Genomic DNA, 22,107 nt, shown 5'->3' with positions numbered 1-22,107 from the left:
TTATAGATTCGTAAATCACATTATTATACTATATAATTACCCTAACATCATGAAATTGTTTTTAAAATTACCACGAATTAAAAACAAACTGGTTTCTTTTCTAAAGTTACTAGCTGACCCAGCAATGCTTCGCTATTGCAAGATTTCTCAGATATTAATTTGCTATTTATTTTCTGGATGTTAAATAATTATTTTTATTTTAGGCCACTTTTAGTCACGTCTTTGTGGTAATGTAGCCATATAAATTTAGTGTCTCCACCGCGAATTCTTCATAATGTTTAAAAAAAATTATTTAGTATGTAGTGGTAAATGTATATGCATATTGTATGTAAATTGTGTATGTACATTTTGTAGGTATAACTATGGATGGAACCAAAGATATGAATTATGGCAGTATTTTGATAATTCAAAGATTTCTTTGTAAACAACGTTATAAACTTTTTCTGGATCGGGGGCAAAAATATACAAATTAAATTTGGATGTCACACGTGACAGGGTGGCGTATAGTTGATCGTGAGAAAAACATTGAACGCTTAGGTCAATTCCAGCAACGTTAAGTGTTTGTCCCTGTGCTTTATTTATAGTCATTGCAAATGCTAATTTAACGGGAAATTGAATACGTTTAAACTTAAAAGGTAAATCTGAGGGTATAATTGGTATTCTTGGTATTAAAACAATTTTTCCATTACCACAGCCTGTTAATATTATGCACTCAAGTAATAAACTTCTAAATTTTTTGATTTGTAATTTTGTACCGTTGCAAAGTGTGGGTGGGCTCAAATTTCTCATTAAAATAATAGGTGCCCCTATTTTTAAAATCAGTGTATGTGGTGGGACTCCAGAAGGCGTTAAAGAGTTAAGAAATTCAATTGGGAAATGGACTGCATCCTCTTTTTCTAAAAACGTATCAACTAAATAGTACATTTGTGGTTGAGCGTCAAACCTAGATAGAATCAAATCTTTTAATTTGCCGACTTGCTCATTTGTTGGTGACAAAATAGCCCTTTCTTGAAACCATTTCAATGATTTATTTTGAATGTTCGGGTACACATTTTGAATCAATTTTGTTATAGTGGGTACTGAATTAAAAAAACTTTTAATATTTATTTTATCATTCGTTGCTTGGAATTCGCCTTTGCCTATTAAAAGTAAATCTTTGACAACATTTTTATTATCTTGATCTGTACATAGCACTCTCATATTAGTTTTAAGTTCTAATATTTTTATATAAGGGCCATAAGTATAGGATCTTTTTAAAGACGCGTTGACTTCATCAGCTAGTTAATAAAATAACAATCAAAATGGAAAAAAGACGTGTTCTACCGAAAACGATAGAAAAGTATTACACAGTCCATACAACGAAAATAATATTAGCGTACGGCGATATTAAAATCAATACGAAAATCTATACCTCTATATCTGTGGTTGCCGAGTTTGATTGTTATTTATTTTCAGCCAGCGACTAAAAAAGGTATAGGTATACAATTTACAAATTTATTTTAATTAATAATAACTAATAATTTATTAACTTTATCGGACTACATTTTCACCTTAAACCTTCTCTGTGATGTCCTCTTTAATTTTAAAAAAATTGCACGACGATTGAATAAGTAGTTTCGGAGTTTATCCCGAACAAAAAAAAGCGACTTCATTTTATATAGTAGTATAAATATATTAATATATATATATATAGTAATTAGTAGTATAGATTTATTTCTCTTCTGAGTATGTGGATTTCATTTATCTGAAAAAAATAAGTGTCGAGAGTATTGCGCATTTTGGATGCGTGAAAACGGTAAATAGGTTCTTAATATCGTTGTATGTGCTAACCAGTTTAGGGCACACATACTAAGTTAAATAAAACAAAACAATTTAAAAAGTATAGTATTCTTAATAATAGGCCAATGAAGCAAATGAGCTGAGGCAGCACTTTGTAAATTATATTTAAGGACGTAAGCACTAAGATATGGAGGCAGTGCGGGTCCTCCAGCGAGGCCCGTGTGTTTGATTGTGTCTCATATTTTTGTTTTTGTTTTTAATAATAAAAGGTAATTCGAATAGTTGTGGATTATTACATTTTTTGGTACCTTTCGAAAGATAGGTCTACAACAGTATACCCAGGTATAATATTATGAATATATTGTATATAATAGTACCCAATGGTCAATATTTGTCATCACTTTTTTGGTACTTATTTGACATATTTTTCGTTGACTTTTAAAATGAATTTCAACATTTACAGCACCAGAAAATGCACTAGGTAGGCACGTTATGTATGATAATACATTAACCTAACTTATATTTTAGAGGACAGTGAGATTTCCGTTCGCAATAAATAAGAACTTCTAATTAGGTATATTATACGTAGGTGGGTATACGGGGTACCTACAACTGCTACAATAACATACTACCTACATCATACTATTCCATACCTATAATAGGTACACGTTAAAAAATCAATCGTCACTCGTGGACCTCGAGAATCGCGTGTTCATTAATATTGTGCCAGCCGCCAGGATAGTATAATATTATTATATAGATAGGTACATTATATTAGTATATTACATAGTATACTCAGGTAGGTATGTGTCATAATCATTTTTTTCAATTATTATCATAAAAATACCATAGAAATGAATATAAATATGCCTATTACAGTATTACCGGCAATAACCTATGCATATAATAGCATTGTCGTTTCGTATTTTTACCATTATTTTAAAATTATATAAGACGACTCGGACAATGTAATGTTGTGCACTATATCATGACGTATAACAACGCCATACTCGCCGACTTGACTATATTATATCATATATATATATACATCGGATTGGGCGCAGCCCTAAGAAGAAAAAAAAAATCAAAAAACGTTCGGTCGATGTAGGTAGGTATGTATAGGTATAGGAAACAATTAATCAAACAAAAGACCGTACCCGCTGTTTTAACAATTGGAAATTAATCAAGCTCTTGTCCCTGTGAATGGATAAAAGTTGCAAATCACGGTCCTGTGGTTAAATGTACGGTATGTACATATATATATATATAAGTATGTTTAGAGAGAGATTCCCATAAACCTATACGTATAGCCTATATTATATGGGTACGCATGTATACGACGTGGGAGGCGAACAACACCTTTACGGTCCGCGGTCGTTACGATAGATTATCTACGTTCGTTATATATACCTAGGTACTATACATATATAATATAATATATATATATATATGCTTATGTGTGTGTATATGTGTGTGCGTGTGTGTGTTGCTTTAAAATTACTACTATACACATCGCCTAATTGTCCCGAGTACCTATCTATAATAAATATAATAATATTATATGTACCATGGCATATGCATATAATGGTCTATATAGGTACCTATGTTATGTAGATATATATAATATGTATTATGTACTTACCTGTCCTATGTCCAATGTACCTACACGCATTGTGTAAACAAGTCTCTGTCGTGATCATCTGATTGAGACGGTTCTAACGATGTAACTTCGTTACAATATTTTAAAATATATGCTCTATAATAATTATTATAATATTGAAATATATATATTATTATTGGGTATACAGTGCACAAGTATCTATAGTCTATACTATTCGACTGTATCATAACATATAGGTTTATAATTTATTGACAGTTGCAGTAGCCAGTAGTCGAGTGAAATTTATTATGATTTATTATGGAGTAGTTTGGGGTAACCATTCGTCATTCGCGTGTCACGCGTGTGTGGTATATAGGTAGGAGTAACAACATGTCAACATATATATACCTAAATGGCTAAATGTAAGTATTCACTTTACAGCTAGTTACTGCACTTGCTACACATAGGTTTGAAATGTTCACCAATATTATTTGATTAAGTACACATTACCAACTAAATAAGTAATACTGTAATTATAGAGGTATGCTATTATACAATTTTCAAAACATTGCGACCCTGGACGTTCAGAAACTCATAAAAGTTACAAGATTAAATACATTATTTAGGTTGACTTTCATATCACATAATTTCATTGCAGGACCTTATTAGCTACGCTTTTTTATACTTAATAAATACCTATGTCCAAGGTGTTCAATCCACATTGCCTACGTCAATACTAGGTCTATATAGGTACCATAGGTAATATTTGATTGTATTAATAGTACCTTCCTAGTTTTGTTTTTAAATTAAACCATTTGACAAAATTATGTTTGTTTAAAGTTTCAAGACAGACACTTTCCATGTTGTATACGTTTGGACATTAAGCTATTTGTAACTATGCCTATTAGAAATTTTTTTATGAACGTTTTATTGTTTTAAACTTCAATTAATTATTAAATACCGCTATTGTATATTTTAATTTTAAATCGTAATATTAACTGATATTTAATTTATTCTATTCATAAGTAGATGTTTGAGCGTCGATTGTGAATTTCGTTGTACAGATGCCATATTTAAGTACCTATAGGCGCAACGGGCGAATAAGGTGCATTTGGGCTCTGATAGAAATAAAACCCCCCCCCCCCCACTCCCTATCTTGAGAATACATCATCCAATTTAATGCAAGTTTGAGGACAATTATTATTTACATTGAAAAAAAATAGTTAATTTTGATATGTCAGAAGTACTGTTATTAACTTATAAAATATATTTACCTAAGTAACTTATAGTATTGAGTGAAATAATATAACAGGACTGGCCAGAAATAACAGAATCGCAAGCCGCACAATGTAATGAAAAACAATATGAAAGAGCAGGAAAAGGAAGAATACCTGTTAACCATTATATTAGTAGAAAATTATGTTAAGACGCGAACCGCGGTTTGGCCACCCGTGTACCTGTATAACTACTAATACCTACACATATAAATATAATATATATAGGCATACAGTGTAGTTTGAATTTTGAAAAAACATGAGAAATAAATAAGATATAGAATAGCAATGCGGTTTAAGATTAGATATGTAGGTACCTAAATACGATATACCTGCCAACCTAGGTACCTAAGTAATTAGTTTATAACCAGTGTTAAAATAACAAATTTAAAATTAAGTAAAACCCTTTGGTGAACGATATTAACGTCGATCAGTGGTGGGCGACGATTATTTATACTATTATTGAATTACTCGTATTATAATAAAAATACTGAATTTGGTCGTCAAAGCAATAAGGCAGTACTTAATATAAACTATGTTTCGGGTAAGCCAAGCAATGTGCTAATTGAATCGTAGAAAACTCCTGCTCCTGTTGTCACTAAAAATAATTGCAATGGATTTCCTAAATAATCTGCTCTAATAGATTTATTAATAAAATCAAAAGGTGGTTGTTTCTTCAACGCCTATATTAATTGGTAGTTAGGCACTTATACCTACCTACTAAAATAATTGATTTAATTCATCTTTACATAATTACCTAACTTGGCAATTTGTACTAAAATTGTTAACTAGTATAATTTAATATTTTTAGTAGGTATAAGTTAAAATATATTTTATTCAAAAATATTAAGGTAGAATATTACCAATTTTAAAAGGTAAATTATTTTTAATAACTCTGTATAAAATTGATTTGATTTTTTATAAATTTTATTGATATTTAAATATATATGAATGAAAAACATTTTTTTTCAAATATCCTGAAAAACTGTTTTGAGCAGACTTATATAATTAGGAGCCCAATGACAAAATTATTTGACCTGCAATCGTTAACTCTACTACAGGCTCAAATCATATAGTACAGCATGCACCTACCATTAATTTTAAGGACCCAGTAATCTATAATTTATAATATTTGAATTTTAAACTGGCAATTTAATATAGTTTCAATTTGTATTAATTAATTCAATATAATTTAGATTCTAAGAGTAGCAAGAGTTCACAGAGCATTAAGTCTATCATCAACTTTTGGGGTAGTACAAATGCTGTAATTTTTTTACTTCTGCATTTTGTCTGGTAGGAAAGTGAATCTAGTTGGTACATAGGAAAAGCCGAAATCTAAAATGCACAATAATATTCAAAATCACGTTGAAAATGAATAAAAAATAATGGAGAAATGTGAAATTCGGCTCCAAACAAAATGACCAATCGTTAACAAAATTGAATTGAATTTTTTGATTCAACTCAAAAACTAATAATCATAGATACTCTAAATTTTAATGTTATGCTATTACCAATGTTACGATTTTGATGAAAGTTCTCAAAATCCTAAAAATTGAAAATTATTTTTCAGATATAAATTCAAAAAAATATTTTTTTTTGCATAGGTAGCTAAGATTTAAAAACTTAAATAAAGATTCCTCATACATTTTTGTATTTTACACAAATTCGAATTTTAAATTGTATTATATTTTATAAAATTAACAAACTATGAACAGGCAAATAAATATATGATCTAAACCTATCTACAAAAAAATAGAAATAATTGATTTTCTAGAAAAAAGAAGTCTAAAGCAATCAGTTCTTTCTGTTTAACTTATTAACAATAAATTAAATTGTGTATCATAATTTAGGTATAACTAATTTATATTAGAATTTATGATGAACCTATGGAAAAAAATTTTTTTAGAGCATTATTCTAAATGTTTAAGGCATAAAAGCATTTTTTGCATTTTTCAGTATATTTTTTTAGGTCTTTTTAGGGCATTAAAATCCTAGCCTTATTATTATGTTATTTACAAAAATAATAATTATTAACAGTTTTTATTTATTCTGTATTCATACCACGAAGATTTAAGTTTTAGGTAAAAATTATATTAGAGGTTTTAAGTTAAGTTTCTATCAGCTTTATCTTTTAAACGTGATAATAGTTAACCCATTGTCCATTCATTTATATTTTGAAATCTTAAAATATTTTAAAAGCAAATATTCACAATTAAATTACAGGTATTTAAAAAAAGACACTGAGAGGTGGATTATCTCTGAACCACCTCAACACCTGCAATAAAATTACGATACGTTAGGTATATTAAATGTAAAAATAATATAAAATACTTTATCTACACCGCAAACACACTCCATACACCCCCTACAAACGATTATTAAATTAACCATTGAACCATAGTTCATAGCGCACGAGTCAATTAAGATATAATCTCTTTTACTTCATATAATTCACCAAATCAGTTTATGTATAGTATATATAGTATATTTACAACAAATCAAACTATAATGTTACTGATCTTCATTACAAAAATACAATTTTACATTTGTTTTTAAAAATAAATATTCTTGAATTCTAAATATACATTTATATGCATTTTGAATAAAATATGCAAAAATAAAAAAATTTTATTAATTTTATTAAAATTTAATAGAAATAATATGTCTGGATTTCCTATATTATTTGAAATAAAAGCTAAATCACATTGAAATATTAAATAATAATAAAAAAAAATTGGGGAAGGTTCTTGAGCCTTAGCATAAACTAATAATACATTATATCTTAAAGGGATTCATGTTCAAGAAGAGGCTAAGAAACCTTTATAAAGATACATTTATATTCATAAAAACTAGACTGGTAATAACTATCAAACAAGATTAAACTTGAAATTAAATTTATGATTGCTATAAAAAAAAGTATAAGTTATAAATCATGATCATAAACTTGCATAGTAAAAAGTATAATAGTAAAAAAATTCTTTATTATTTCAGATTTCTAAATAAGAAAGATACCAGTTACAAAATGTTGACTATTTGAAACATAATTGGATAATTTATGACTTTTAAATTAAAATATAATTTCTTTTAACATTGTGAAAAATCCAGATTAGAAATAACCTGTTTTACATTTGCAATCCAGGAAGGCTCTGTAGCATTATCAGTTGATAGAAGTGGAACTAAATTAACTATAAATGTGTCAATAGTTTCTTCGGTAGGTGGCTCAATGTCATCTACAGAAAGAAATATAAAGTTTAATTATAATAATTATAAGCTTATTAAATAACAAACAAGATTATAGATAGAATAATATATTATTTGGTTATTTTAAATTATTTTGAATGTACAAATACCTCAACATAAAATGTACAAAAGTTCTATCACTAAGATTTATATTTTATTTATTCCTAATGTGTTAAGTTACATAATATATAAATAATCATTTATTAATAATCAAATTGCATTTGCATCACCATTTTTAAAATTGTATTTTCCAGGGCTAAAAAAAGAGCTTCCGGTAATGTGCATTTGTTTCAACAACTGTTATAAATCGCGGGGATGATCAAATAGATATATAAATAAGGTGTAAAAGAAAAACCTGAAAATGGAAAAAGTTAATTGTTCTGATCAATATATAAAAAAAAAGTTTATGTATAATTTATAGACGCCAGAGTTACAAATTACAACTACTGTATAAAAATCATATTTTTATTTTTAATACTGAAGATTTCATTTAAGTTTTTTTCTTAAAAATTCAAAATAGCGATTTTGTTAATTGATTTTTTGACGGTAAAAATGTTTATATAAGTCAAGTAGTGTATTTTTTGCAGTTAATTAAAATATCAATATGTTTTTGGAATAAATCAATATAAAAAACTTTTTTTTAAATATTCTTTTATAGAATTTTCAAACATAAATGTATTTTAAATTATTTATTATTCACACAATTTTCATAAGTTTGTTAACTACTGTCAATTTTTCATTTTTTGTTTGTTAAGCTTTTCAGTTACGTCCTGTATACTTTTAAGACTGTGAATAAGGAATAGAAAGACAGCCTATGCTTTGATAACTCCCGTGCATTATTAATTTTGCACAAGTAATAAGAGTTTAGATGAATAAAAGAATTTGGATGCAATTTCTCATTCTTCAATAAACTAATAATTGTGCATATTAAACTGTATCAGTATTAATTTACAGTTGATAAATAATAATAATTAAATAAATAAATAATGTATGAACTATATAACAAATAGTATTATTAGGGTCTAACACTTTTTATTACATATAAGTAAATAGACAAACATTAATAACCTTTTGGAAAATAAATGCACTAAAAAAATACTTAATAGGCATGATCAAAATGGAAAAATAAGCTCTAATGTGAACATAAAAAACATAAATTATGCATTATATGCATTATATGCATTAAAACTTTGGACAAAAACAAATAGTCAAAATTTTTTTATCTAAGATTGTCATTATTAACAAAGAATATCTTAAGTAGGCTGTATCGTCAAATTATCTTTGAAGTAAAATAAATAAAAAGTTCAGTTAATCACAATTATATTCATTAAAAAAAGGTCAAGTTTTGACTAAAAAATTATATATTATGTATAAGTTTTAATTCAATAGGTTCAATGAAAGATCCATCATAAACTGGGGTAGTAACCATGTAATTATTTATTTTCTTAGAGTAGCATAGTTGTAAATAAATATAGTGTTCAAACCAAAATTATGTAAAACAAAAAAAAATAAAAATTTTGATTTTTAGAAAGATTTCTGTGATTATTTAAAATCAATTGTTGATCAACAAACTAATCCTAATTTTTACTTTAAAAAGTTATTTTAATAACAAAATATGCATTAAACCCCTAAATATGCATTAACCCCCTAAATATGCATCAATACTCAAAATGAAATGTTACATATGAAATCAGCTTCATTTGAAATGCCCACGTTTTGAAGTTAAAACCCTTATAGGATTGAATACACTTAGTGTGAATATGATATTGATATCTACATATAAGACATAACCATGGTACATTATTATAATTGTTAAATAAAAAGTCTTGTTTAACCCCTCTAAACCATTGCGCTGGACAATTGAGGTTCTACTGTAATAGATATTTGTTAAAATAGTGGTTTAACATTTTGACTAGTCGCAAGTTAAAAAAAAAAAATTGCAAAATAAAGGATGTCTTGGTATCCAACCCAGTAAAGTGCATTTGATCTACAATTGTTATTCATTTTGACAGTCACATAACTAAATATTAGATAAGGTTAAGACCATGGTTTAAAATACAAAATTGTGGAAGTGTTATACTAAGCCACTACGGACAGTTAGAATTTTAGACAGTCGATCCTTTGACATCTCCCATTCATTGTTAATTTTGCACAAGTAATAAACTAAAATAATTTAGATGAAATTTGTCACTCTTCGATGATCTAAATAGTGTGCATATTAAATTTAATCATTTTTATTAGATAACTATTAATTATTAAAATAGTAGTAAAAAAAAAACAATTATTTTATTTATTTGAAATATTTACCTGGGAATGCAATGTTAGCAAAAGCATCTAGAAATTGAGATCGTAATTTAATTAAATACTGTTCATACTTTGAGGATCCGGCTTTGAGTTTTTCAGAATTAGCCATTAAATTGGTTATACCATTTTGCATATTTTCAATATGTTTATCTAAAACAGAAACTTCTTGTGCTTGATCTGTTACCTTTTTGCGGATGTATCTAAGATCACTATCTCTCCCTATAAAAAAAATAACAGTAAATAAATAATAATACATAAGTAAAATAAGTACCATAAAACAAATACAGACCTTTATTGAAGTTTAAAAAATCATCAGAATATATAGGTATGTCATATACTGCATTAATATTATCACTGGTTGGTTTAACTTTTTGTAATTCATGATCCTAAACACAATAAATACATAGTTCTTAATAGAGTACACATTTTGAAGAAGAAAAAAAGTTAAACAATAAAACTTCACAAATCTACCAAAAAAGCATTCAATTTAAACCATTACATTATTTTAATAACACTATTTCTATTCACAACAAACAAATAAAGAAAAGAATTCAAAATAAAGCAATAAAACTCTACAAATACAAAAAAATGACTCGCGACATAAGGTGTCAAGGATAGACTGAACGAGTATTTATTTTTATAGATAAATTAAATCAAAAATATGGAGATAAAATTGATGAAGCCATGTCCTTGAAACACATTATATAATATATAAATAAATATTAACCTTTCAAATACTTTTATTAAGAACCCATTTTGACAAAATGTTACTTAGAAGCAAACAAAGTACCTAAAAACCCAAAAAAGCAAAATACAATTTTATGACTTTGCTTCGAAGTATTATAAATCAAACTTAGTTGACATAGCTTCGTTTTAGAGGAATAGAAAAAAAATCTAATGCCTTCGAAATCCATACTTTTACTGTTAATATAATTATTATTAACAATGAATTTGCAATTTTGTAAAATCTTAATCAGTTATGTAAATTATATTTTGCATATAACCATCTTTATTCTAATCTCCAATATAAAAAAAAATATTTACATTATTACCTTTTTTAACTTGATATCAATAGATGGTTTTTCTTTTTTTATTTCTTGATCCTAAATAGAATAAATAGATAAAAATATTATAATTTTTAACATTAAATATGTAGTTTAAAAAATCTTAATCGGTATGAAATATTATTTTTCAAGCAATTTCTTTATTCAAATCTACAGTATCAAAAAATATCAAAAGTAACCTTTTTTAATTTGATATCACTTGATGGTTTTTCCTTTTTTAATTCTTGATCCTAAACAAAATAAAATATACATAGTTAGTCAACAATTATTAACAATGAATTAGTATAATTTTATAAAATCTTAAATTGTAAAAAATATTTTTCATGCAATTATCTTTATTCAAAATTCCAATTTAAAATAAAATAAAACTTTTTTACTTGTAACTATAAAATTATTAGGGAATAGTTGAATTACTATTTGTTATTAAAAAATAATTCAATAAATTAATAAATTAATGAATAAAGAGCTACTCAAAGAATTATCCTGAATTTTAAAAAATATTCAACTAAAACAAACATTTTTTTGTGGACTGAGTATCACAAATATTATATTAATTTTACATTTTTAACACATAAACGTTTTGTAAAAATAATTTAATTTATTAGTTTAACTAACTTCTTCAATATGGGTATTAACTTTTTTTTTTTTCAATTTGCGTTGAATAAAATTTTTGTATGCATCAGTCTTTTTATAAGCTGCCAATTCTTCAACATATTTTACTCGTTCTTGTTCAGCGGCCAAGAGATAATGCTAAACAAATTTTAAATACAATATTTCATTAAAATAATAATTTTAATTCTTTCTATACTCTGTTTTAAAGTAAAATACACCGAGTGACGGCACATATCCGTCCGGCCGTACGCTTCTTCCACATAATGGCATAGGTACTAGGTAGTAAGGGGGAAAAAGTGCAAAGACCAGGTGTATTCTACTTTGAGACAGCAGTCTGATGATGATTGGTGGATAGTTTTCTAAATATTTGTTTTTACTGATAATCAACATAACAATAATTTATAATAGTTATATTACAAAGCAATTACTTGTTTTTTATCTGCTGTCAACTGGTTCCATTCAGCAGCCAATACCTTGGTTATTTCTGCAAATGGTAAATTGGGATTTTCAGAACGAAATTGTTCACGCCTATCATTTAAAAATCGTATATATCCTGTAAATGTAGACAAATAATTAATCTAGCTTATGTAACTAACTAAAACAATTGTATTAATTGATAGGTATTTAATTACCAGAATGTGGAGGTCTTGGAGCTGTTTTGTCACGTAAACACTTTCTACGTTTTTTACGTTTTACATTATTTTTATCAACTTTTTTAGAGATGCCATTTTCAATGAATATATCCTCTTGATCTACGGTATTTAAAAATTAAAAATAAGCAATACGTAAGAAATGACACGGTGTCTGTAAATAAAATACAAAACTATAAACATGAGTACCTGATACATCCATAGACTCTGGGTTATTAGATTCCATCGTTCTAATATTAATTTAACTGACTCTGTTTCTTATAAGCGTACAAACATTCGCAAAGCCGACGACTTTAAACATTACTTGTTGGGACAAAATTCAAAACAACGGAGAATAGTAAATAATGATAATCGTGAAAATTCAAAAATATCAATATAGATAAGAAACGCACTCACAAAACGGTGGAATATTGAAAATACTAGAAATGTGGTCGGTCTTGTGGACACTGAATACACTACTCAAACACAATATTATTCTTATATTCCATTCATATCAAACATAATATTATAACATATTACATAATATGGAAACGCCGACAAGGCATTCGTATTTCGTAATGAAATTCCTATCTTCACCAAACAGTAAACACGCTTTTGGGCCAACGTAAAGGAGTGAGAAACGATGGTTCTTACTCGCACAGAAGGTTCAGAGCGACAAGGAAACTTACCCGGCCACATTTAAACAAGAGAGAAAAAAGATGTTAACAATGGTATCATCGTTCATGATATCGATTTGTTGTCGAGTTTTTATCAAACGTTCTAATATCAATCATAACAATCGTGAAGTAAGTACCGATCACAACCATGTTCTTGTTATTAAAGATCGCCATCAAAACAAACTGATTTCGTTCAGTTTGCCCGAATCTTCCGAGGTCTTTTGTTTGGCGCCTTTTTTGTTTTCGCTCGACAAAATAATATTTTAATATTATCATCATGTTCTGAGATTCTGTACTGAATACAGATCTACTTACTTTATACTTTACTGTACTTGGTACATTTACATTTTTCATTCCGCTTTGGATTTTCTTTGGGTTCTTAAATGTTCATTATGTCAGTTTGTACTTTTGTTGGTTGCTGTAGTGCATGGCTGCAAAAAAATGGAAACTTTTGAAGTTGGAATCCAAAAATTAATATTCATAGATTCCCTTGTGATGGTCATCATTCGTAGGGACGGATTGGAATTCGAGCCAGTCTGGTGAATATTTAATGACGTTTTATAGTGTATCCATTGTTCCTATAAAAATGATTATATGCAAGTGAGGTTTTGCATAAACAGATAGGTATAAGATACCTAATTGTTAATTAATGTAATTTTTAGTTAAAAAAATAGACCACTTTGCCTACTTTAAATATATATATATATTATATATGTACTGTTTGAAAAATACTTCAAATTACTATTTACTTATGTACTAAGACACATACCTTACCAGTAGCAATAGATAATATTTAATAATAGTACAACAATATATATTAGTACAAAAGAAACTGATTAAAACCTTAATCATAAAATAAACCTTTAAAACGGCTTTAAAAATAAAATGTATTATGGATTTACTATATTTTACTGACTAGCGAGATTGGTCTTTTGATTAGAGTTATTGTTATTACTTATTATTCAGTTTCTGTTATACTGTTGTAGACTGTATAGTTATATGTATTATTCATATTCGCTATTGGCCTACTGCTCCCTAATTTGTTGTTTTTTCGATGACCCAATAAGTCCCTGATCACAAAGGGGTCAATCAAACCCTTGAATATTAATTTTGAAATAACTACAAATACAAATACACCATAAAAATATCCAATAAAATATTTAAAATAATCTCCAATGTATCAATAAGCTATAATTCATAACTTAGTTAACATATTAGAAAACAGCAATAATTAAATATTAGTCGAGTTTTGTTTCAAACTGCAGTTTGTTCATTATTATTGTATTAGAAGGTATTCCCTTCCACGGACACTTTATTTGTCACGGACAATATCAATCAGGGTAAAAAATTAATTTCATTGCTATTTAGTTAAGTAACATGGGTCTTTCTAACATCTATAACATGTGGACCTTAAGCATTTCGATCATAAGTGCAATATTCACTATCAAGTATCCAACACAAACTAAAATAAACAGTATTTTACAATATATATTTTAAAAGGGTAAATAAATTTAGATTAATGACAAAATCATATTGGCATCACCTGTCAAGTGGTCCATCCTGTTTATAGTTCATCGTTGAGATTAGGGATTGGAACTCATTGCATTTGAATTGTTGGAAATATGCATGCACATAATAGGTATGCGCCTAAGATAACTGAAATGTGCAGCTAACAATTTTTTTTAAATAGCATTAAAAATCTTGATTTACTGAATTCAAGTTCTAACAATGTCTTTAAATTTATAATTTTATCGTCAATGTTGAATAACCAAATATCGCCTATTTTCAATTACCTTAATTTCACTAACTAAAAAACAAAATGCTATGACTTGTTCTATATGTACAATATATTGGTAGACATATAACAGCAAAAATAAAATAACATAAACTATCAAAATGTTTTTACTTAAAATAAAACAAGAACATTTTTATGCCAAGACAACAATTAAATTGCCAAAAATTGTCAAATATGTATGAAGTCTAAAAATTAGCAAATTATGCAATTTCAATGTATGTATTTAGGTTTGTTATGTTTAAAAAAAATGTAGGTAAATCATACTATAAATACTCTACAGCCATAAATAAAGAATTTTCAAATGCAACAAGTCCCAAACTCAGGTTATAATAACATAAATTAATTGTATACCTATATAACAGAATAATTTGATAATAAAAAATATTAAAAAAGTACATTTTTAATAATTTTATTAATAATACACTTTTTAAACATAAATTAAAAACAATATGTGATAAATTACATAGTGAATTATTACTCTTACTGATTACACTAGTGTATAATTGATTCAAATGTATTGACTGTTAAAATTATAAAAAACTATTAAAAATTAAAAAATTTTAAGTACCTAATAAACAGTTAATACCATAATAATGAATTTATTGTATAATAAATTAAAATAAAATGTAAGGTGTCATCAAAATAACTTCATTAAGAAAGTCAATGGCTCATGGTAAAATTAAACAATTATTATTCAAATTACATTTCTATTCAACAATAAAAATGCTTAAGATATGTTAAATATGAGCGGAGAAATATTAATTCAATTATTAATATATTTCCCATCATGTATACACAACTAAAAACATAAACATAAAGAGGTAAAACTCTTTCTTTTACATTCGTTTTAAATTTGAATTGTAATTAAAAGTTGGTTTTTTAAAAAAATGAAAAGATCTTGAATGTAATTACAATGATCATGGAATGATAATAAATACAATGATTACAAGTAACATATCATGACAAAGGGTAAATAAAATTCAGGTAAAATAGTCTTCTGTAAAAATAAACTGATAGATTCAATAACAAATTATATTTAAACTTCTGACTAATCTAAAATACCATTTTTAGTGAAATTTGTTGATTCTAACTTAAAACAGTTTATTGCGTCTATGATTGAATAAGCAGAAGACATTAAAATATAGATTATAACATTGTATTAAATAAAAATGATTGTATAAACTAATAGAACCATCAACAATCAACCACAGCTATAATAAAAATCATTTTATGTTCTTATAATTAAAGTAATAGCGCATTTAAAGGTCTTTTTTGTTGGTATCAGATGTTTCGAGTGGTTCTTTAAGTAATGTTCCACTCTTGTTCATCTTGTTTTCTGCTTGATCCGTGGATGATTTTATGTTTTTATTGATGCACGGGCAAGATGACAGCAATGAACAAACTTGATCATCGCCAGTGTTATTTTGGTCTTCAGAATTTTCTACTGGTGTCCTGAACCAGTTTAACATAGGCTTGATAATACCCCATAAGAAGAGCAACAACGGTACAAGCACACATGGAACACAAACCATTATGAAAAATGTTGATATCTGGCAAAATCGACTGAAACATAAAAATTAAATTTTTAATACAAAAAAAACCAATGAAAAACCCACTCAACTATATAGTAAGTATCTGAAATAGATCTGTTAAATTTGAACTGATGATAAATCATTGGCTACGATAAAAGCATACTAACAGAGCCAGTTTACGTTATATATTTTATACTGGTAAAAAAAATTTTTTTATTTATTATACGGATAGTTAAACTAAATTTTGTTAAAATAAATTCTTCATATTATATAATAATAATTAAAATATTATTTCATAGTTCATATAATATTAGTAGCTGTTATTAATATACCCAGTGCTGGTTTTTTAAATGTTCTGAAATTCCATTAAGTTTGAAAATTATATTTTATATCTTAGTTGCCACCTTGAATGAGTTTTTTTTTATTGCACTTAAAATACTAAATATTATAATTAAATTTTAAATATTTATTTTAAAACTTGATGGATGGCTTGTGAACACCTATTTTACACCTATTTTCAATTATAAAAATTATAAATACTTGAATGCAAAATTTGTAGAATGAAACTTAATAATGTCTACTGGTTCTAATAAACAAATACCTATCCAACAGTATAGTTTCGTGTGAAGTTATGAAACAATTGAAAAGTAAATTGAGAACTTAGATAATGAATGTCAGATATTATAAAATAAAATTCTTTGAATGATAATTTTACCCAATTAATTTGTTACATGTTATGCAATGCAATTTTGTATTTAGTTGTGATATTATTAGTTAAATTTAATTAATTTATGACTTATTACTTTGTACTGTATTAGTTACCCTCATTTATAATGAATTTAATAAATATACAATGAAATAATTATTTTTACATAAGTACCAATGAATATTTTTTATTACAAAAAAAAAGGTTAGGCATTTAGATTTATACTTCCAGAGCCAAAAAAATATCGTCCTAGCCAATTTTTGGCAATTTAATTGTTGTCTTGGCATAAAAATGTTCTTGTTTTATTTTAAGTAAAAACATTTTGATAGTTTATGTTATTTTATTTTTGCTGTTATATGTCTACCAATATATTGTACATATAGAACAAGTCATAGCATTTTGTTTTTTAGTTAGTGAAATTAAGGTAATTGAAAATAGGCGATATTTGGTTATTCAACATTGACGATAAAATTATAAATTTAAAGACATTGTTAGAACTTGAATTCAGTAAATCAAGATTTTTAATGCTATTTAAAAAAAATTGTTAGCTGCACATTTCAGTTATCTTAGGCGCATACCTATTATGTGCATGCATATTTCCAATATGATTGTATTTATAATTATTTTATTAAATAATAAGTTATATTATTAATTGTTCAATATATAACATTTACATCTAATTACATAGTTTTCCTAACTATTTAAAAAAAAAGAAGAAAAATCTAAAACCTTCTAAAGAAAATAGTATGTGATATACGTCATATCAGTTACATACATTCATAAATTTAATTTTTTCTGAAACATCAACTAAAAGCTCGACTAAAAGCTAGAGCACTTAATCAGTCTTCCAAACACCTAGTTCAGTGACTTATTAGATATTTGTCAAAAAGAGCATATTTAAATTTAATTTGATTCAACAATAATAAATTATATCTTAAGAGATTCATAATCTGATCCTTATCAATATACACTACAAGGTAGGTATTGGGATAATGGATGTATTAATTAATATCATAATGATGACAGTGAGATATTGATTTGTCAATTAAATAGAAAGATTTTGTAACAATATGTTGTATGCCAGTATCAGCAATAAATTCTTTGAATATACATGAGACTTTCCTTAGAAGTTGAAATAAGTTATACAAAATATAGGTAATCAAATACTTTTATTTTATTTCTCTCTAAAAAGAAAATATCTATTCTAAATGCCTTATAAAATCTGATGCTGGAGTTATGAAGATGCATACGCAAATTTTATATAATGGTCCTCATTTACCAGTTTCCAATTATTTATGCTATCAATTCAAGGAGATAGATAACATATAATGTCCACTCTAATTATGGAAATACTTTCATATTGGTGTATATTTCTCGGAATCAGTGTATAATTAACAATTCTTCAACAATTTTTACATGAAATTGAACAGTAATATTCATTGTATAAATGACATCTTACATGTATTGTAATACCATAATATATGAATATTGTTGGATTCGTATGCTTTGTAAAATACAGAGTATATTGTAAGTAACAAGAATATGTGTATAATTATTCTTTTATGATTTTTTTACGGAACAAAACTGCAATATGGTGAATACAAATGGTAGGAATGACTTACGAAATGGAAACAAAGAATCACAGTCGATTGTGTAGTTCAATGAAATGCTCAACAGAAGACACCAAACACCAGCGGGGGATACTTGTTACTTTAAGACGACTTATAATAATGATTGTTTTATTCGATCGGCAAGAAATACAAAAATCCTAATAACAATATTTAGTTGGTATTTTTTAATTTGTAAGCTGTACCACGATAAGAACCAAGAAAAATAAATGTCGATTGTGTATTTGTGTGTTACTCACTTTATTATTATTTTCTCGTTTCCAACGCACTGATAACAGATCGATAAGCGAATTGATATCAGATGTATGTCATTACAATGATGATAACAATAATAACAACAACAATAATTAAATTCGCGACTCGGGATTTTCATAGACTGCTACCTATGTCCTATTGTTCTATGCTGCTATAGACAAGAACAGTGTACAACAGCAATATTAAACAGTTCAGTTATTACTTATTAGTTACTGCTTGTACCATAACCATAGTGTATAAAATAACTCAAATGACTCTTAACTAGGCCCAAGAGAATCCCACCAAAATTGTATATCTTGTATCTACTAATCCGATTAGTAAAAAGTAAAAACTTATATATGTGGCAAATCAATAACAATGCTAGACATCAGCTGGACTGTTTTTGGCTTGTCTTACATTCTTTACATCAAATTAAAAGTTATAATATTATTTACTCACACATAATATAATAAAAACAAAAACATTTTAAGGAGGTCATTAGGACATTTAGTAGATATTTTTTTATTTTAAACTGAATCACAATAATATTAAATTATTTTGTTGTACATTTTATTATAGAATAATTTTCAAAATTGATTCAGTCAAGTCACAATAACTCAAATTTCAAAAAATATGAAAATAAACTTGAGGGTAAATAAAACTTTTTGTTATGAATTATCGAGATTTGACTGTAATATATATTAATTTGAGGTGTGTATTATAATTTATATTTTATAACAAATTTTAAAAATGCCTGACTATAAAATTACCTATTAGCTAAATGAATAATTATTGTTTATTAAATTGGATAAAAATAAAATAAAAAAATCTATATGCACAATATACAAAAAAATTGTGTGTAGCATAATAATGATTGTTGACTGTGGTGTATATCTGAAAAATGCCAGGGTAAGTAATGGATCAATAAATGATATATCATAATATATTGTATCCCATCAATGACTTCAAGTCCCTCATGGTAATGTGTGAGCCATCTCGCATACATATCATCCAACCTTTTTTTATGTCTGTAACTTTCATAGATATATAAATGTATGTTTATATATCCGTGGTAACTTTACACTTACAGAACCTAGAAAAATGGCAGCCACCTCCCTGTAAAAAATTTAAATAATAAATAAAACATAGCAAGATAACATTAATCAGTGCAGGAATTATATTACCTGATAATTTTTTCCTAGAGAATTTAAAAATATTGATGGTATAGGTAGATGAATCATAGTGAGGCATCATTGAAGCTTGACCAAGTGGGTTGTATTTGACAACCAAGTTTATCAGAGAATGAGAAGGCTATAAAAGTGTTTATAAAATAATGTTAGCCATTGAATTAATCAATATTAACCAGGGCTACATGCATTAAAATAATAAAATGTAATATACATTGAACATCGATAATATTATATTGTTTTGTAGAAACTAAAACAAAATTTTTTTCTCAAAATGCCAATTTTTATTCGTTTCTTACTAAAAAAAATATATTTTGTGTACCTAATTTGGTTTTGATTTTTTCATTAAACCTGTAATGTTTAATACTGTGTTATAACTTATTCCCTAATAAAAGAGTGCAACTGATCATTATGACTTAGGGCCAGTACCATCTCCGATTAAAGTTAACCAAAGTTTAATCGGCTGACTTTGGTTATAAAATCTGTTAGCTGATTAAGCGTAATCGAAATGTAACCATGAATGGTACAACTGGCACTTAAACACTAGAGGAAAAGTTAAAATAGAAAGGATATCAGTTTAACATAGATTCAGGAATAAATAAGAAAATGAGGAGACTAACTATTGGTCATGCCACTTTTGTTGCTACTTTTTTGTTTTTTGTAACACTAAAAATATTTAACACACTATTACACTGGGTTAAGTAATAATTATTGTCCAAAAAAAAAAACTATTTTAATAATTGTTTAGGGCATAATGAACTTTAAAATATATAATTAATAATTAATAATAAACACATACAATAGGAACAAATATAAAATAAATAATATACAAATTTAAAACAATAATTACAATAGAGTCATATAAAATACAAAAAACTAACTACAACTACAAAACTTTATACCTAGATTATATAATTTCAATTAAATATTTATATATTCAATGTAAGTTTTGACTTGGAAATAATGGCTGGTGATGAAGTCTATAGGTAGACAATATCAGGGGGGAGGTGTATAGCGATGGAGATGGCTAAGGGCTATATCCCCCCTACCCCACTTTGGATGTATTATGGACCTACATTATTAATTATAGTTATATATAATGAGTGCCTAAAATAGTGCATCTTAAATTCATATATTTAAAATATAGATAAATATAACTGTTAAAATTGTCATCACATTTTATTTGTTATCTTTCTGAAAAAAATGTAGCTCCCTTCTCCATTTCAAATTTCTAGAGGACATACAGGATAGTATATGGTCAGAAGGTATTCAGCAGAATCAAAAGCAGACCGACCCAATACCGCAAAGTTGGCAGAATACATGCCCACAAATCAAAATACTTTCACCACTATAATAATAAAGGAGAGGAAAGAAACATATAAATATTTGTTCACAATTGAACAACAATTTTTAGTACCTATAATTTAAAATGTTTTCTTTTAAACTTTTTGTAACAGTTTGTCTTCATTGGTGTCTGTCAGTTATGCTGCTTCATTTGATAATTTATTCTAAGCAGTTTTAATGAATCAGGTCGATTATTTTATTTATGTAAATGCCTGTATGAGTCTGGTTGTATCAAGCTTTCTAGTACCTATTCCTACCTACCTACATTGTATAGATACCAACATATTAATTCCGCAGTGCTTTGTTATAAGTTATATATTATGTACCTACTTATAGACTATAGCAATATAGTAATTGTTAATACTTACCGAGTTACGTACATGGATGATGGAAGTACTATCAATTAATATTTTAAATTTCTGAATATTAGATACATATTTTGTAGTAATGGTGGCTGTATTAGTAGATACTAGATACCTAAAAGCCAGACACATCACATTGC

General features: G+C 26.7%; 3 protein-coding genes across 3 annotated transcripts; all 3 read right to left on the bottom strand.

The window, feature by feature from the left end:
• Positions 1 to 360: 360 nt before the first annotated feature.
• Positions 361 to 1,200, bottom strand: LOC111033491. Its single transcript, XM_022314244.1, has one exon. The coding sequence runs from the start codon at positions 1,198 to 1,200 to the stop codon at positions 361 to 363; it is 840 nt and encodes a 279-aa protein (XP_022169936.1).
• Positions 1,201 to 7,612: 6,412 nt separating this feature from the next.
• On the bottom strand, positions 7,613 to 13,214 carry LOC111033495 (high mobility group protein 20A-like). The gene is made up of 9 exons (XM_022314249.1): positions 12,713 to 13,214; positions 12,506 to 12,625; positions 12,302 to 12,426; positions 11,877 to 12,011; positions 11,441 to 11,491; positions 11,250 to 11,300; positions 10,487 to 10,583; positions 10,201 to 10,416; positions 7,613 to 7,883 (listed from the first exon to the last, which is right to left on the bottom strand). The coding sequence occupies exons 1-9, from the start codon at positions 12,747 to 12,749 to the stop codon at positions 7,738 to 7,740; spliced, it is 978 nt and encodes a 325-aa protein (XP_022169941.1). The 5' UTR covers positions 12,750 to 13,214; the 3' UTR covers positions 7,613 to 7,737.
• A 2,153-nt stretch (positions 13,215 to 15,367) lies between these two features.
• Positions 15,368 to 19,078, bottom strand: LOC111033494 (UPF0729 protein CG18508). Its single transcript, XM_022314248.1, has 2 exons — positions 18,835 to 19,078; positions 15,368 to 16,537 (listed from the first exon to the last, which is right to left on the bottom strand). The coding sequence occupies exon 2, from the start codon at positions 16,504 to 16,506 to the stop codon at positions 16,234 to 16,236; it is 273 nt and encodes a 90-aa protein (XP_022169940.1). The 5' UTR covers positions 16,507 to 16,537; positions 18,835 to 19,078; the 3' UTR covers positions 15,368 to 16,233.
• Between the last annotated feature and the right edge of the window lie 3,029 nt (positions 19,079 to 22,107).

This window comes from Myzus persicae, unplaced genomic scaffold (genome assembly GCF_001856785.1).
Source record: "Myzus persicae strain clone G006 unplaced genomic scaffold, MPER_G0061.0, whole genome shotgun sequence".
Classification (NCBI taxonomy): Eukaryota; Metazoa; Arthropoda; class Insecta; order Hemiptera; family Aphididae; genus Myzus; species Myzus persicae.
Note: the sequence above shows the minus strand (reverse complement) of the source record. Positions and strands in the feature narration are given on the sequence as shown.